The 18,565-nt window shown below is 32.9% G+C and overlaps 2 protein-coding genes across 2 annotated transcripts; one reads left to right on the top strand and one right to left on the bottom strand.

The window, feature by feature from the left end:
- Positions 1-868: 868 nt before the first annotated feature.
- On the top strand, positions 869-5,122 carry LOC107430221 (aluminum-activated malate transporter 9). The gene is made up of 6 exons (XM_016041035.4): positions 869-1,423; positions 1,797-1,937; positions 2,036-2,305; positions 2,536-2,675; positions 2,825-2,971; positions 4,229-5,122. Exons 1-6 carry the CDS (start codon positions 1,114-1,116, stop codon positions 4,868-4,870), a joined length of 1,650 nt encoding a protein of 549 aa, XP_015896521.3. The 5' UTR covers positions 869-1,113; the 3' UTR covers positions 4,871-5,122.
- Positions 5,123-13,160: 8,038 nt separating this feature from the next.
- Positions 13,161-18,306, bottom strand: LOC107430234 (uncharacterized). Its single transcript, XM_016041050.4, has 2 exons — positions 18,119-18,306; positions 13,161-15,862 (listed from the first exon to the last, which is right to left on the bottom strand). Exon 2 carries the CDS (start codon positions 15,586-15,588, stop codon positions 13,570-13,572), a length of 2,019 nt encoding a protein of 672 aa, XP_015896536.1. The 5' UTR covers positions 15,589-15,862; positions 18,119-18,306; the 3' UTR covers positions 13,161-13,569.
- Between the last annotated feature and the right edge of the window lie 259 nt (positions 18,307-18,565).

Raw genomic sequence — 18,565 nt, forward strand, 5'->3', positions numbered from 1 at the left:
CATGAAGGATATAAAAAAAATTCTCTATTAATAATTATGCGATATTATTTGACAAGTGGTGCTTCATCGATCTCTCTTGGCACAAACAAAAAATTGGGGCATATTGGTAGAATTCCTATAGCTAGTCAACGATAATATTCTTACACATAAATAATTCTGTAAATAATGAAGCTAGCCTTCTGTGATCTATCATCTATATACAAAGTTCAGCTGAGTAATTAATATAATCTTATAAATCATTAATCATGTTAATTATCTTTCTCTCTACTTAAATTTTGACTTTAGAGGGATTCTGTCTAATCAAAATAAAAACCAAACTAATGAAATAATGAACTTGTTTTTCAGCATTCTTTTTTTTTTTTTTGGGGTGAATATTAGGATTGTATTAGTACAAAAAGCCCCAAAAAGGAGGATTAAATAACAGCTAGCCTTCCCATGGGTGGCTCTTCAGCATTCATTTTATACATACATATATATATATATATATATATATATTTAATTATATAGCTCTACATATATATATGATATATGTGAATATATATGGCATATTCATGCGTATGCATAGATGGATGTATTGGTGAAGTATTTTTGTAAGAGCTAGCTAGCATGGAGACTGAAAACTGCATGCATTTTACCATGAAATATTCAGATTCTAGTTCTCCATACATGCAAGTCCCCCATTATTGAAATTAAGCATCTTCTTATCCTGAGTTTTTAACCTCCATGCGTTTTCTCTTCTATTATTAGTTTTGGTATCATTCTTTTTCCAGCTCATTTTAATTTCTCATATATTCATGACTAGTCATTATACCTTCCATCCTACTTGCACTTCAACATACTACCAAAAAAAATAAAATTAAAAATAAAAAAAATTAAAAATAAAAACTCCAAAACCCATTTTCTTTAAATGAGTTTTTTTCTTCTCACACATTTCCCACCACAAAAATCAATTTGCTTTGCTAGCTAGGTCCACTATTTCTCTGCTACACCTAGCTTCTCTTGCTTCAATATATAGCTTCCATTGTTGTAGAGAAAAATAAGCACTTTTGGCTCAAAGCACAATAAGATTAAAAGGCTAAAAGAGGGCTTATACCACTACTGAAGTATTGGAGAATGAATGGCAAAAAGGAAAGCATTGAGATTAACATTCCTTCAGTTACGAAAAGCTCGAAGCAACCAGAAACTGGCAAGAAATCTGCAGGCCAGCTGATGAGGATGAGCTGCTCATATTTCAAAACTTGGTTATGGAAAGTGTGGGAATTTTGCAAAGAAGATGGCAGTAGAGTCAAATTCTCACTTAAGGCTGGACTGGCTGTGCTTCTTGTATCTTTGCTTATACTATTCCAAGCACCTTATGAAGTGTTTGGAATCAATATTATTTGGTCCATCCTCACTGTTGCCATCATGTTTGAATATACAGTCGGTATGTTCTTGTACATGCACATATATACAGCTTTATCTATATATATATATATATACACACATACATATCCTTTATCTGCAGAAATGTGATCATGTTAACCAATTTCATGCATTTATATATATATATATATATAAGTTCATGTTCTGACTAGAAATTTGATGGTTAAAGTTTTTATTACCAAATATCTTCTTTGGTCACAACTATATATATATATATATATCAACATAACGATTTTTTTTTCGGAGTAACAAAAAAATGTGACAGAAATTTGTAATGTTCATTAACGCATCAATAATTAATGAACAACATTTCAAACGCAAAACTATTATCTGTTTTCCAAACTAAATTAAATGTTATGGTTGTGAATTTGCAGGGTCCACATTTAACAGAGGATTTAACAGAGCACTTGGAAGTTTACTTGCTGGAATCTTAGCCATTGGTGTTGCTCAGTTGGCTCTGTGCAGCGGCCAAGTAGCTGAACCTATCATCATAGGCATTAGCATCTTTTTTGTCGGTATGCTCTTTAATTGATCTCTCAAATAACGAACATATTTGTAATTTGATCAACAAAATTCAATCTTAATTATTCATGAACATATTTTAAATATGCAGGAACTGTTACATCATTCTTGAAACAGTGGCCATCTCTGGTTCCCTACGAGTATGGCTTCAGGGTTATTCTGTTTACATATTGTTTGATCATAGTTTCTGGTTATCGGATGGGAAACCCAATTAGGACTTCCATGAACCGTCTCTATTCCATCGCCATTGGAGGGTTTGTAGCTGTCTTTGTGAATGTACTTGTTTTTCCCATATGGGCTGGAGAAAAGTTGCATAAGGAGCTAGTTAATAGCTTTGACTCAGTGGCTGACTCGCTTGAAGGTAATTAAGGCTGAGATTCATACAGTACTGATATAGCTATTCATGGTTAGGATCATACACATAAATTTGACCAAAGATTAATTTAAATTCCTTTTTCTAATGGGGTCACATTTTATGGTATTTGTACATATAGTCACTGTTATCTTGGTTGTCCTAATAAGACATATAACATGATAACCTTTTTCATGTAATAGAACCGATGCTAAATTTGTTGTCTTGGTAAAATTCAGAATGTGTTGGGAAATTTTTGAAAGATGATGGATCAGAACATCCAGAATTCTCCACAACTGTCATGGATGAGTTTCCAGATGAACCTGCTTATAAGAAATGCAAAGCTACATTGAACTCCTCAGCAAGACTGGAGTCTTTGGTATTAGTTTTTGATCAATTATATTTTTTATGTTAATAATTTGTTCATAAGCTTAATTTTGCATAACTTAATTGTACTTCCAATAATATAGAAACAAAGTGATTAACACAATCGTGTCTACTTGCTTTTTGCATGTCACAATTATTAAGGCTAGTTCAGCAAAATGGGAGCCACCGCACGGCAGGTTTTGCCATTTTTTCTATCCTTGGTCTGAATATGTTAAAGTTGGAGCTGTTCTAAGATATTGTGCTTATGAGGTTATGGCCCTTCATGGTGTTTTACACTCTGAAATTCAGGTAAAAAAATCATATATTCTGTCTTAGTCTCTCCGTGTTCAAAGCACGTAAATCCACCTGCATGTTTGTGCATGATCAGCACATATTCTATGAGCATCTAAAACCACTTTTCAAAAGCTTTTTTTCTTTTTCTCCCTCATATTACAACAAAATTCTCATAATAATTTGATGGGATATCCCTATACCACTTAAAGGAATCAGTACCTTTTTCTTTTTATCAACCGCGCTCAAAATGCTGAAAACAAAGGAATCTGTGAGAGAAATGTACACAAAGGCAAAAAAAAAAAAAAAAAAAAAAAATCCTTGATGCCAATGATCTAGATTTCTTAGAACAAGAGAATATTATTAGAGAAGGGGAAAATGGGAAATAGAAGGTGAGGTCTTCGAATCATGTTACGAATTATGCTATGCGTTTGTTCTTTTAAGTTGAGGTCTGTCTGAGGGAGGATTGTTTAAAAAAAAAAAAAAAAAAAAAAAAAAAAAAGAATAATCACTAACTGATTGGAAAGTCCTGAAAGTTTGATCCCAATCCTGTATGTTCGTTCCAAATGTTCTCATTCTAATATGACCTTGTTAATGTTTACCCAAAATGTAATCATATAGATAGATTCTTAATGACCTAATTAAAGAGAATTTGCCCAAAGATGATTTGGAAAAAGAAAGAACCAAAGAGGCAAAGGGTAACATGACCAAGTATGTTTTGAAAAGGAAGAAGCCTTGTGGCTACCATGCTTGGAATCTGAATTCATGTTACCAAGAAACCCTCTTGAACAGAGTATCTTTGGAGGATAGTCAATCTATCAGCAGGTCAACTTAATAATATTATAATAAAGACCATGTATATATATATATATACATATATATTCTATATGTCACATATAGGTTCACTTTAGTCAAAATGACCGCATTATACATGTAAATATATATATATATATATTTATATGCATATACTAGTACATATCTCCAAAATCTGTGAGAATTTGTAAGTGTTGTGGAAGTCTGGAACCTGTCAATTTGAGGTTTTGAAAACAGCATAGCTATGCCACACCCTTTTGAATTAAACAAACTTAATTGTAATTTTGAGCTTCCCAGACCCTCATGATTTATTTGAGCTGATAAAGGCAAATACCATCTGAACAGAGTAGAGTAAATTAAAACTCCTCTCTCTGTTTCCCCTGTATTTTTTTCTTTATCAAGGACATATATCTTCAACAGTGAAATTGATGTAAACCATCTTGTTGATTGATTGAAACTTAGGCACCATACAATCTTCGAGTTGCATTCCAGTCGGAGATTCAAGATGCAACAAACCAGGCTGCAGAATTAGTGAGGAGCTTAGGCAAAGACATATCAAACATGAAAAGAACACTCAAGACCTCCCTGCTAAAGAGGGTTCACAGCTCAGCTGAGAGACTCCAACGTGCCATAGACATGCACTCGTATCTCCTCACCGCCTGTTCTGAGCCACCGGACAACTCTTCCAAACCTCTCCTAAAGCAGCTCTCACACACCCTATCATTAACTCCCAATGAGATTCCAGACCAACTTGCTGATCTTGATGGCGATGGGTTAGTGAAAAACTTGAACCAACAATCCCAAAATATAGAATCTGGGACTCCACTCCCAGCTGCTGCACCGGCAGAGTCATACCATGAGCAAATGAGAAAACAATCGAGAAGGCTGCATTCTTGGCCATCAAGAGAGGTATCTGCGTTCGAAGAAGAGGGTCCTTCGAATATGGACTTATTGCCCAGGATGAAAGCATTAGAGACCACTGCAGCATTGTCATTGGCAACTTTCACTTCTTTGCTTATTGAATTTGTGGCCAGGCTTGATCACTTGGTTGACGCAGTGGATCAGCTTTCTAGGTTGGCTAAGTTCAAATATGTGGGGTTATAGAAAGGAAACAAGGAAGGAATATAGAGATCAACAATACAGTCTTTAATATCCAAATCATAACCTAAAAGTAATTATTTATTAAACAACATATATACATATATATATATATATATATATTATACACACACACAAAATAAGAGCAACAAGAGAATGTGGGGTTTGTATAAATCGTTTTGTTATCACTTGGAGATAAAAAGCAAGTTCTTATAACCAAACCAAAGTCTACATATATATATATATTTCTTTATTCTATAGCTTTACTGATAGCTTAAACTTGGATCAGAATTGCATCATTTAATTTATCTAGCGTTAGCATACAAATGCAAATTAATCCATTGAAGATCCTCAGGACCTGAGTGAAAAATGAGCATTGTATACATAGCACTAGATTATCTAATTTATAGAATTTTTGCTGTTCCTTTTTCAACTAATAATGATTATAAGAAAGGGAATTTTATTATACTGGCTAAAATATTATTCTGGTTTACAAACTTGTATTATTACTTCCTTTGAGACCAATATCATTTTTGTTAATTCACTTTGAGTGAATCAAGAACATAATACTTGATCCTTTTTTGAAATAACATGTTGCATGGTTTGAACATTTACAAATTAAAATTTATGAATATACATATTATAGAGAAACAATTTTTTTATGATATAAATGTAAATTAAAAACTTTTTAATATATATCAGTTAAAATGTTAACTGACATTTTTTTTTTGGCCAACATATTACCTGTTTTAAAACTTAGGGATACTGCATTATAAAAAAATTATGCCTCTTTATTTTTTTCCTTTTCTTGAATTAAAAGCACAATCTTTTAGTAATAACATGATAAAGTTAGTCACTATAAAACGAAACGATACTCATATGAAAAGTATTGTAAATGACCACAATTCCCAAAAAAAAAAAAAAAAAAAAAAAAAAAAGAAGCCTTTGTATTTTTGTAATTTTTTAATTGTCTCTTCACCAAAAAATACAGTCTCTCTCTATGACGATATATGTCTATGGGAGAAGTAGTGAGGTAATGGAGGGGATGAACCTCTTGTTGGTTACTGACATTCATTTCCATGGCAAATTCCCAATCAACAACATATTTTATTTCCTCATAAATTCTGCCGCTTTGAATTTATTATAGAAACAAATAGTGAGATAAAATTGTTACCAATTTTTTTTATAAAAATTGATAATTAATCTAAATCGCAAAATGTTAAAAGTTAGATATATCAAATTGCAATTAAGAAAACGAAAAATTTCTTTAAGTTTGTCCAAGTTTGATTAAAAATCATTTACTTCTCTGAAGTTTTCAAATTTATTACTAACCCCCAAAATGTTAATATCTGTTAACAAATTTAATATTTTATTTGATTTAAATTACAAAAAATCTATTTTGCCCTTTATATAGATTAAAATTAATATTATTTTAATATCTTATCCTTTTACCATTTTTTTTTACTAATGTGTGTCACATATTATGTGGATATATATATATATATTCCTTACATAAAAAGTACGATTTTACCAATTTTGAAAATTTTTAATATTCATTGATATAAAATCAAAAACCCCAAATAAAGAATTTCATCAATAAATATTTTTTATTTAGTACTAATTTGAAGCCTAAGATAAATTCCTTGAAAACCCCAAATATATTCAAAATCAAAAACCATAAAAAAGAAGCCAAAAGTAAACAAATCTGGAATTTTTATTAATCAACATTTTATTTTATTTTTCTTTCTAATATTTAAAATGATGTTGTCAAATACATTGGGTGGAGAGCAAAATTTGCATAACAAGCTGAGGAAAAATCAAGTGGTCCCTGAACACCTTCTTCTACAAAATCCCTCCATTCAAATTTCGATAATTGTTAAAAAATTTAGTTGACTAGAATTTTAAATAACCAAATCAACCAAATCAAAGTAGAAAAATATTTGTATTGAGAAAAAAAAATTATATTAAATTTTTGCAAAATTATTTTAAGTGTTAAATATTGAAAAAAATTAAAGAATTAAATTGGGAAAAAATTAAGTAAAGAAATTTTTAGTTGGCAAAATAGGAAAAAAAAATTCCAAACTTTTAACTGGGGGAAATTTTTTAATGAAAGGAACTTCCTTTTAGGTGGAAAAATGGACAAAAATAAATAAATAAAGAATTTAAAATTCTAGTCAACTAATTTTTCCCACTTGTTGAAATTTGAGTGGAGGGCTTTCATAGAAAAAGGTAATTCAGGGACTATCTCATTTTTCTCCTAGCTAGCTAACTTACCTCACCATTACCAAAAAATGTCACGCCACTCCATTTTAAATTCATCCTTTATAATTTATTTTTTTATATCAAATATAAGCGCATTTACTAATTGCCCATTTGCTTGTTAAATAAAACGAAGTAAATAATAGCTGAATTGTGAACGATGAATTTTGAAACCTTAAAAATCAACAATATATTAGCATATCTGAACAGGATCAATATTTTTTTGGGTTAAGGAATACATAACTTAAATTTTGTTGCAAAATAATCATTCTTCGTTGGATTATCGATAGTCTTTTTCTTTTTCTTTTTTTTTTTTTTTGTGGGGCTGAAAAAAGGAGTTGTATTAATTAAAAGAAGGCAAACATACATACAGGCACGTTGCCAATGAATCAAGATGTAGTAGTCATATATCACATTTCTGGTTCATGATATTAACAAAATATTAAAAAAAAAAAAAAAAAAAAAAAAAAAAAAAAAGCAAAGGGAGATACAGAACCCGAATGATTATTTAAGAGATCTCATTGCGAAGCTAGGTGAGCCGGCTTGTTGTTCTGTCTTGGGGTCAAACAAAAGAGATGGAATGAAATAGTGGACGAAGGTCAAGAATCTTTTTGATGAATCCTCAGGTTGGCTGGTGACTGGAGCAAGTTCCTAGCTCATTGAGGTTTTGGATCATATTTTTGGCATCATCATTGAGGTTTTTGATTATTGCTAGCTCACTATACAATTGATGTGGTACGAAAAATTATAGTCAAACTTTTAGGACTATTTCTTTCATATATGCATGGACAATTTTATAAGGACAGCCCCATAAGTTTATGAACATGTAGAAAGTGTTATGATATACCATAACCAATATCAAAGCAAGGAATTTTTTTTTTTTTTTTTTTTTTTGGGGGGGGTTCTTGATATGATGTGCAGTGATGTTTAGGACTAAAAGATCTAGCAGTTGAGAATGACAGCCTTGTAGCAAAAATGTGCCTTGAAACAAAATTCATGCTCTCTGAACAATGGTCGTCATTGAGAACTGAGTGAGGAATGCTCCAGAAGCCGGCCAGGTGGGATTCAACTGGATCCTTACTTTGTAGCACTGAATCCAATAATAATGATAATAATAATAATATATAGATATGCTTATGAAGTCCACTCATAATTAAGACTTGGACGCATTCTTTCCGAGCATTTTCTTCACTAGGTCTTTCATTTTAGCACTTCCGGCTTGAAATGTTTCTGTTGGTCTGTGTTTATTTTTATTTTTATTTTTATTTTTTGTTTTTTTGGGAAACAAAAGACACAACTATTATAATTGGAACTTCTATGAATCTATCTATTTTTATAATAGGCACTATTTTAATAATTTTGGGTTTTAGTTAATATTTAAGTTTATAATAAATTTTATTTATTTATCACTTTTATTTATTGTTTTGTATTTTGGTGTTTTCTATTAAATGTTAATCATGAAGATGGATACATGCAGGAGGTATAGGTATCACATTCTGATAAGAATCCGAGCTCCGACATGCTTTTGAGATGCATGATACACATCGGATACTTATTTTTATAATAATTTTTTAAAATTTTTTTTTTTAAAATTTTTGGATTCGCTTAGAATACATCTTGGATATATGCACCTGACATGCTAGGATACGTTTTTTTTTTAGGACTTAAGACTAGAAAACTTGAAAAAAGGGAAGAAGTTTTATGATCAATTAGATTATTATATTATTATATTATTATTATTATTAATTTTACAAGTATATACTGTTAGATTTAAGGGATAATGGAGAAGATGAAGAGTTCTTTTATAGATTATTGTTAGATTGGTATTGGAAATATATAATAACTATGAATACTATTAGATGTCTAATCCATCTCAAACATGTGTCATATATCATCATTAACAAGAAATTAAAATTTAATTTAACATCAAACTTTAGTGTAATTTATATCTATATAAAATAAAATAAAAAATGTAACTAAAAACCACAAAACATTTAACATCTATATGAAACCATGGTATGAAAGAGTTTTAAGTATATAAAACAATCAAAGTTTTATATATATATATATATATATCCTAACGTATCGCTATTCAAAATTTTTTGAATAAATGGTATTAATGTATTCATATTGTATCATATATCTGAATTATGCATCCTCATAGGTGCTTCCTAGAATACTAATATCAGAAAGTTATTAAATTTAACATCAAATTTATATATATAAATTAGTATTATAAACTCATTAATAATTTTATACTTACCAAATTTGTTAATCAAAATTTTAGTAAGCAGTGAGTTGGTATTATATAATTGATTTTTTCTCTAATAATTGTAAATCTGTCAACCAATCGTATACTATCATATTATTGTTTATCAAAATTTTGATTAACAAATTTGATATTTGCAGAACAATTTAAAAAAAAAAATTGAACATTTTGTATGACAAAGAAGGCAAAAGAAGAAGAAGAAAAAAAAAAAAAAAAGTAAGTGACACGTGGTGAACGACTTTTGCAGATGTTGACTCGTGAATTTGAGGGGTCATTTGTCATGCAAATTAGAACATCTTAAATGAGATGTTCATTGATTTTATGCATTTAAAAAAATTTATACATCAAATTGACAAATAATCTTTTAAAAAAAATTCTTCAATGGTGTTGTACAAAAGGTCCATTAAGATGAGATAGCACCAAAAAAAGCCGTCTAACTAATATTCTACTATAAAAATATTATTAAACAGTATGAGTCATTAATTAGTTTTTTTTTTTTCTTGTTTGCTTGATTGTCAAGATTTTTTTTTTTTTTTTTTTTGAGGGGTTACAAGACTTTATCAATAAGTAAAAGGGTAAAGGAGGAGTGTAATTAGTATTCCTTTAATTATTCAATTAAGTATTAAATAATATTTACTTAATTGGTAAACTATACACATTTATAATTGGAGACCATGGATTCGAAACACTTTATAAAAAAAGAATTATGGTAAATGTTCAAAAAACATTATCAAATTAAGCCGTCAAAAACCTAGAAACTGGGGGGAAAAAAAAAAATTGAAGTAAGGTAGCAGATAATGATGAAGAGGTGGTTCTCAAATTCCAAAGGAGTTTGGATATGGAATGTATAGATTTGCCCCATAGCCATTGAAGGGCTTGTAGCAGTCTCCGTGAATGTACCTGTTTTTCCTATTTGGGCTGGAGAAAAGTGGGACAGGGAGCGAGCTAAATGCTTTGACTCAGTGGCTGACTCACTTGAATGTAATTGGTTAAGCTCATATTAATAAAATGATAATGAATTTGATAATTAACTTCTGATTGTTAAAAGGTTGGACTTGGATCCTATTTTGATGTTCTTTCCAAAAGAAATTCAAACAGGGGAACAAAAATTTGATCAAAGTTTTCCCTTTTCTAATGAATCTGAATTGAATTTGTCCGTGATTAGTATGGAATTATAATAATGTTTTTACATATGATTGAAGTGGTACCGAAGTTCTTGTGTTGGAAACTTTCAGAATGTGTAGGGAAATTTTTAAAAGATGATGAATCAGAACATCCGCAATACTCCACAACTATCATGGATGAGTTTCCAGATGAGCCTGCATATAAGAAATGCAAAGCTACATTGAACTCCTCAGCAAAACTGGAGTCTCTGGTATTATTTTTTTATTAATTATATTTTTCATGTTTATAATTTGTTAATAAGCTTAATTTGCCTAATAAAATTTTGCTTCGTATAATATAAATAGAAAGTGATTATTGTCTACTTGTTTTTGCGTGTCACAATTATAACACAAGGCTAGTTCAGCAAAATGAGAACCACCGCAAGGCAGGTTTTACCATTTTTCCTACCTTTGGTCTGAACATGTTAAAGTGGAGCTGTTCTAAGGCATTGTGCTTACCAGGTTATGGCACTTCATGGTGTTTTACACTCTGAAATTCAGGTACAGAATCATATAATCTGTCTCATCGTCTCTTCATGCTCATAGCTCAAGCACTTAAATTTGCCTGCATTGTTTGTGCATGATCAGCACGTATTCTATGAGCATCTAAAACCATTGTTCAACATATAGACCTTAATAAAACTCATTTTTCTTGAACATTAAAATTGATGTGAACCTTTTTGTTGATTGATTGGAATTTAGGCACCATACAATCTTCCAGTTACAGTCCAATCAGAGATTCAAAATGCAACAAACCAGGCTGCAGAACTATTAAGGAGCTCAGGCAAAAACATATCAAACATGAAAAGAACACTCAAAACCTCAATGCTCTAGAGGGTCCACAGCCCTGCTGAGAGACTCGAACGTGCTATAGACATGCACTTGTATCTCCTTACCGCCTATTCTGAGCCCCCAGAAAGTGCTTCGGAACCTCTCCCAAAGCAGCTCTCACACACCCTTTCATCGACTCTCTATGAGCTCCCAGACCAACTTGCTGATGGCAATAATTTTGTGAAAAACATGAACCAGCAATCCCAAAATACACTTTTGGGACTCTCCTACTGGCTGCACCTGCGGAATCATACCCTGAGCTAATGAGAAAACAACTGAGAAGGCTGCAGGCTTGATCGCTTAGTTGAAGCATTGGATGAGCTTTCTAAGCAGGCCAAGTTCAAACATGTGGGATTATTATAGAAGGAAAGGAAGGAAAGAATAGAAAATCAACATATATAGACTTTAATATCCAAAATGTGAAGTTTGCTTAAGTTGTTTTTTCAGTTTGCTATCACTTGGAGATAAAAAGCAAATTCTAATAACCAAACCTAAAAAAATTATCCTATACAGCTTTACAGCTTTAGAAAGTTGAAGCACCAGGCACATCGTTTGTAGCTAAGAGTAGGCTTAAAGTAGGCTTGAAACTGTATCAAATTTTTGTCTAAGGGGATACAATAGATGCAAAATGACGCACTGAAGTTGAATTTTAGAGGAGAAGATGAAAAAAAGAAAAACAAAACGTAGGACCTAAGTAAGTCAAGATTAACTAATTGTAGAATTTTGCAGTTCTTCCAATTAACGTTGATTATAAGACAGGAAATTTATTTTACCATTAAACCAATCAGTTTAATTTTACTTTTATATATAAATGGCCGGTCTTGAATAATTTTTTTTTTTTTTTTTTTTTTTTAGTTAAAGGAGGGAAAAAAAAATGTGTTTTGAAAAATTCAGTAAATAAAAGTGTGCCTTTAGAACGGGTGCTACACGACGGCACTGAATGTGTGGAAGTGTCTCTTTCATTTGCTATTACACAATGATATACCATGCATTTGGAATTTAATTCTTTTTCAATTTTTTTTATTTTATGGGAATTTTTTATTCACCGAGTTTAGTAAACCACCCTGAATCCAACAATCTGATGAATTCACTTAGGCTCTGTCTCCCTATGCGTTTCGATTTTACTCTTTATCAGCTCCACGATTAAAGATAGTTTGATGTTGCTATTCAGGATCAGGAGGTCTGGGGTTCATACATATATATATATATATACACATAAATAAAAAGCCTCAACAAATGAAACTTTTGACAACTTGGGAAAGGTAATACAAATATGGAATGGAAATTCAATCCAATCAGTTGGTTGAAAAATGAAACTCCACGAATCAATAAATAATAACTTATTCTATATTGTTAATGTAAAGGAAAAATTAGAGAGATAATAAATAGAAGATTAATTAACCATTAAAAAAATAAAAAGGGTAATAGTGCAATTCTTGTGGAATGAGAATTCCTTACCCATTTAGCAATGAAATGCCCATTCTTTGAAATATTAGCCAATCAAAGTTCAAACAGAACAGATACTTCAAATGTCTTATATTCCATTCAAGCCGTGATAAGAAGCTATTGCGTTTCCCCTTATATTAGATGTGATAAAATGAAATTTTTTATATATCGTAAGTCCTACAACATGGTTTTCTGAACAACAGGCCAAAATAACGTGAGGACTTTTTACGGGATAGAAACAGATCCATTATCCATCAGATTGTTGCCACTAAAGCCATTATTTAATTAAACCAGTAATCAAAACCAAAACAAATAGAAAATCACCACAAAAGCAAAATAGTACCCCCAAGTAAAAGGCTTTATTATAGCCAGAATGTCTGACAGACTGAACGACCTTAACAGGTGGTATAACCTGTGTTCACAACAAACTACTGGACTTTTACAAAATTAAAAAGGAAAAAAATATATAAATATATTTACAGGAAAGAACACTGAAAGACCCAACTTAAATGCCTAAACTATATAAGATCCTACTCTTGATTGCCCAGATGTTACATAAGGATGTGAAAGCACTTATGGGTTCTCTCTCCATCAGAAACCAATGAAATGAGAGAACTTTCTGAAGATAAGAAAGCACCAAACAAACCCAATACCAAATGACACAGACATAGTGAAGAAACTTTGGAAACTCTGCCAAACTACTGATAGCAATAAACAAAGGGAGTGAAGCGGTCTACTTACATCCAGTTCTGAGGCACTATGAATGATTTCATTGGCTCAGACATATCACCAATAACACACTGGTTGTGGCTGTTGCTTGTGCCGAGAACAGAACCAACTTTGATAAAGTGACTTCCCCCATGCACCCTACCTTCCCCAACCGAGAAACTACCACTGAAGGGACCAAACTGTTTCAAATCAATACAGGTTCCACCTACTGATTTCTCTATGCTACTTCCCATTTTCATTACATCAACATTCATGTCCTCAGCAACAACCACCTCTTTCATTATCTCTGGTTTCCCAAATACAGGGTCCTGAACCAAAGGTCCTATGGTAATGCCTCCATGAACCCTCTTATCCTGCACCAAACCACTGTGTAGTGCACAAAGACCTGTTTTTCCCCTTGCAAATGAGTGACAAGGACCGCTAGGTTGGTTGCCATATTCTGATCCTGGATGGCCCCAAGAACACTTCTTTCCTCCACCATGTGCCTTGCAAAAATCAGTGCTGCCTTGTGCACTCTTGCCACAACCTTCAAACTTGCATCGCTTGCCCCCACCATGACGTACACAGTAGTCAGTCCGTCCCCTAGCACTTTTAGTGCACTCAGGCATGGCACATCTCTTTCCTCCCCCATGTGCCACACAGAAGTTGGTACCTCCATGAACACTCTTTGTACAAACCCCACCACCTTGGAATGCACATCTTTTCCCCCCTCCATGGCCCTTGCAGAAAGGTGTACTCCCTTCAGCTCCCTTGGTGCACCCTGTAGCAGTACATCGTTTTCCACCACCATGTGCCTTGCAGAACATTGTGCTCCCTTGCGCCCCTTTTGTGCATCCTGAAGCTTGGCAACGGCGACCACCTCCATGTGAAATACAAAGGCCTGAGAGGCCTTCTGCACTCTTTGTGCAGTTTTCTCTTTGACATCTCTTGCCACCACCATGCCTGATACACAACCCTGATTTTCCTCTGGCAGCTCGAGTGCAACCTTCATGACTGCATCTCCGACCACCACCATGAGCAATGCAGAAATCTGTTCGTCCTTCTGCACTTTTTGTGCACCCAAGGAATTCACATCGACGACCACCTCCATGGGCTTTGCAGTACACAGTCCGGCCCTCGGCACCCTTGTGGCAACCTGGTTTCTGGCACCTACGACCACCACCATGAGATATGCAGCGGCCAGAAGCACCTCTAGCTCCCTTACCACATCCTTCAATCTGACATGTCTTCGAAATAGTGATGCGATGCTGTGTCGTCCGTTGCTGCTTTGTTATCCCGGAAGTACAGGTGACTGAGCTTTTTGGTGTTGTTATTACACTAGATGAAAGGTCTGGAAAAATGGGAGCTGCATCAATACTTTCTGGCACCTGTTTGGAAAGGAAGCTATTCCCTGGGCTTGGTGAGGTCTGCAATGGTCGCAGAACAATACCTGGTTTCCAGCGACATGAAGTTGAACCTTCATCTGCACTTTGGGCCCCACCAACTGATTGTGGCATCTCCATTCCAGATTGAACTGATGTGGAACTACGATGGATATTGGTGATATCAGATTCAGAGGGCCCAGTTGAGAGGCTCAACTCCAAATCAACCTTGGGCTGCAATTCCACTACTTTCAGACTTGAAGTACCATGTTTCTTTGGACTAGGCACCTTGTCACTGCCAAGATGCAATGTGAAGTCCAATTCCAGATCCATCGAGGACTCCTCATCAGTTTCTTTGGCTGAAGACATTGTAGTGCAAGCAGTTGCTGAACTCCCCTTGCTGTCTGAGGAACTTGATGAACGCCCAAGCCCAAGCCCAAGCCCAACTTGCTGGCCCATAAATGAATCAATCAAACTCCACTTTCGTTTAGTTCCCTTTGAGCTTGACAACAAAGGGACTGAAGAACTAGGGGAGTTAAGCCGTAAAGTAGTATCTGTGCAATATTCAACTCCAGGACCCCCAACTTGCATTGAATTCCCCAAAATCTTGAACGCATTTGAAGAATAATTAGAAGCAAAACCCAAGTTCTGGAACCTGTCACCCATTAAGTTATACCTTAATGCAATAGCTATGTACAAACCTAAACTAAATTCCAATAGAACAGTCTGCCTGACTTCCGGGCTGAAGAAAATTATACACAAAAACTAAAGGTTAGATGTCTCTAAAAGAGCACATCCCACCACCGCTAACAAATCCTGACGTATCTCGCCGATCCATCTCCTAAAAGATAATTTAAACCAGACTTCCACTGATCAGTTGCAACAGGTGCAGACAAGACAAATTGTTTTCTTCACAACAGCATCATGGAAGCAAATCATCCTGCTTCACAGCAATCACAAGGTCAGGGAGAGGAATGAGAGCATGATCTGATTGTAACCAGAGTTTATATACAAAAAAATCACAAACTAAATAAAATATGACTCTCTCTAAACAATTGATCTACACATATATGAAGTAACATGCATAGGACAAGTAACCCCACATAAAATATATAAGAGGGAGCATACAAGACAGAGAATGAAAACAGATTTAGTAACATATATAGCTATAATCCAAACAAATTAAAAGTAGTTGCACAATTGGCTGAAAACAAACAAATCTGATGAACACAGAAATAAATGTTACTAAAGTACAATTAATTTTGTGAAAAAATAACAGCTCATAGAAACAAACAAGAGACAAGTATTCAGAGGCCACCATACATAAAAAAATAAACAAATAAAAAAATAAAAACAACTGCCTTCTCCACAATAAAGAATAAAATCTAACTCATAAAATACGAAACAACTGGAAAAAAGTTAACTCTGAAATTAAATAACTTAATTTATCCAACAACTAGACTTCACATTACATCAAAAATAACTAGACTGCACATGATTGAAAATAATTATCCTCCAAAGAGCTCATTACTGAAACTTCATCCCTTTTTCTTTTCAACTCTCCTCAACTCTTAAACCCTATGAAGATATGATAAACGGAACTGGAGAAAAGTTTTCAATATTAAAGTCATGGTGATCTGAATAAGAAAAATAATAAAATGAATGAAAACAAAAAAATGAAAAAAAAAAATGAAAAAGAAAACCTTCAAAAGCAACAAAACACAAAATTCACGTTCTAGTTTCAGAACTAGTACTTATCCACAATCTTGACTTTTCCCACAGCTAGAAAGATAGGGGCATGAACATCCAAATACAAACAAACGGAAACAACTAGAAAAGATGTATAAAACATCTCAGGACAAAAGAAATTTAAATCTTATGCTAAAAATCTTGCAGAAGCAGATGCTTAAAACAGTTTAAATTCGGAGAGAAATTTCCCCAAATACGCTTAATATACTCCTCAATTCAAAGAAACTATTCACTTATATTCATTCACAACTTCGTCACCATGAAAAAAGTAAAACTAGTCTACAAAAGGAATTATATTCTTAAGCCGTATACTATTCGTTATCAACATCTACAGGTTAGAACATCCTCTAAGTCAACATCCAGATATGAATTTTAAGGGCAGTAGAAGCTGACTATATCTAAGAGAAAGTAAATCAACGCAGAGAATACTTTGCTCCTTTTTACTCTTTATCTTTTTCGTTTTTCTTCTTTTGTACTAAGGATTTCTTCGAAGCTAGACAAAACAATGAAGTTAACAGAAACAAATGAATTCATAAACATATGAAAACAAAAATACTTCAGATAAATTTAAACTCGATTGATTGAAAAACAATTTCAATCGAAATCTAAGAGAAAAACCTCAAGAAGTCACTCCAAATCCAAAATATAAATAAATTTCACAGGGAAAACATTAAGGAAAGAGAAAGCTAAAACCAATGTATACTTTTGCTAAGACATCATAAAATGTGTACAGAGTACTCTTTTACTTTCCTCAATTTTCATGGAAACCAAACAGAACCTAAAGGAGTAGCTAAAATTTACAGAGTTCTAAAAAAAAATAATAATAATACTAATTAGATAAATGACAATTTATTAACAGATTTGTCAAAATGGAACCATTACACATACATGTAGTGTAGCACGTAATTTGAAAAAAATAAAAATAAAAATAAATCTTTAAGAAACAAAAACCTCTTTGCTAAGAAAACGAAAGGAACACCTAACATTCAACAAATTCAGACGCGAATACAATAACAACGATTGAAAAAAAAATGTACAAAAACAATATCATAAATCAGCAGAAAACAAGCTCCGTAATCGGTTGATAAAATGAAAATAAATAAATGAGGCTTTACTAAATCTTTTAGCTCACAAAATTCAAAAAAAATTCAGCTCAACAAAACAAAAAAAAAAAAAAAGTTGTATAGCCTCCGAAATTCACAGCAAGCCAAATATGTAATTGAGCCCAAAAAAAAAAAAAAAAAAAGTCTTTCTTATTAATATTTCTCACTCCAAATCCAAACAACAAGGCAAAGCTGAATTTTCAACCAAAAAAAAAATTGAAGAAAAAATTTAAAAAAAATAAAAAAAAGGAGAAAGGCTTTGGAAACAGAGTTGGGAGATTTGGCGGAGAAAGATAAAAGGATGAGTTGAGAACTAAGATTTAGGAATCAACAATCCAAATTACCTTGAAATTCGAATAGATTTGGTCAGTTCGTCGGCGCAGAGACTGAGGAACTGGGCATGGGTTAGGGCTTTCGGAGCCGGCTACTGAGGAAACGAGACTTGACGAGGCGGCGAAGAAAGAAAGACAGACAGAGAACCAGACAGAGAGATATATGAGAGAGAGAGAGAGAAGTGGAATGACGAAATGACGGGAAGGGTGCGCGTGTTATTAAAATACCAAATTCTGCTTCTCCTCCAAATTTCTTACCCCCGTTATTCACCCCACCTTTTACTACTTTTACTTCTTTTTCTTTTTTTTAACTTCTTTTGTAAAAATTAAATTCATGGATGCTATATTTTATTTTTGTTTTGTATAATTTTCTTTTTACATAAATGTAAATATTTCTATAATTATTATTTAAATTTTTTGTCAACGAAATGATTAATTATATTCGTAAATTTGATCAAT

Source organism: Ziziphus jujuba, chromosome 6 (genome assembly GCF_031755915.1).
Source record: "Ziziphus jujuba cultivar Dongzao chromosome 6, ASM3175591v1".
In the NCBI taxonomy this organism is placed as follows: domain Eukaryota; kingdom Viridiplantae; phylum Streptophyta; class Magnoliopsida; order Rosales; family Rhamnaceae; genus Ziziphus; species Ziziphus jujuba.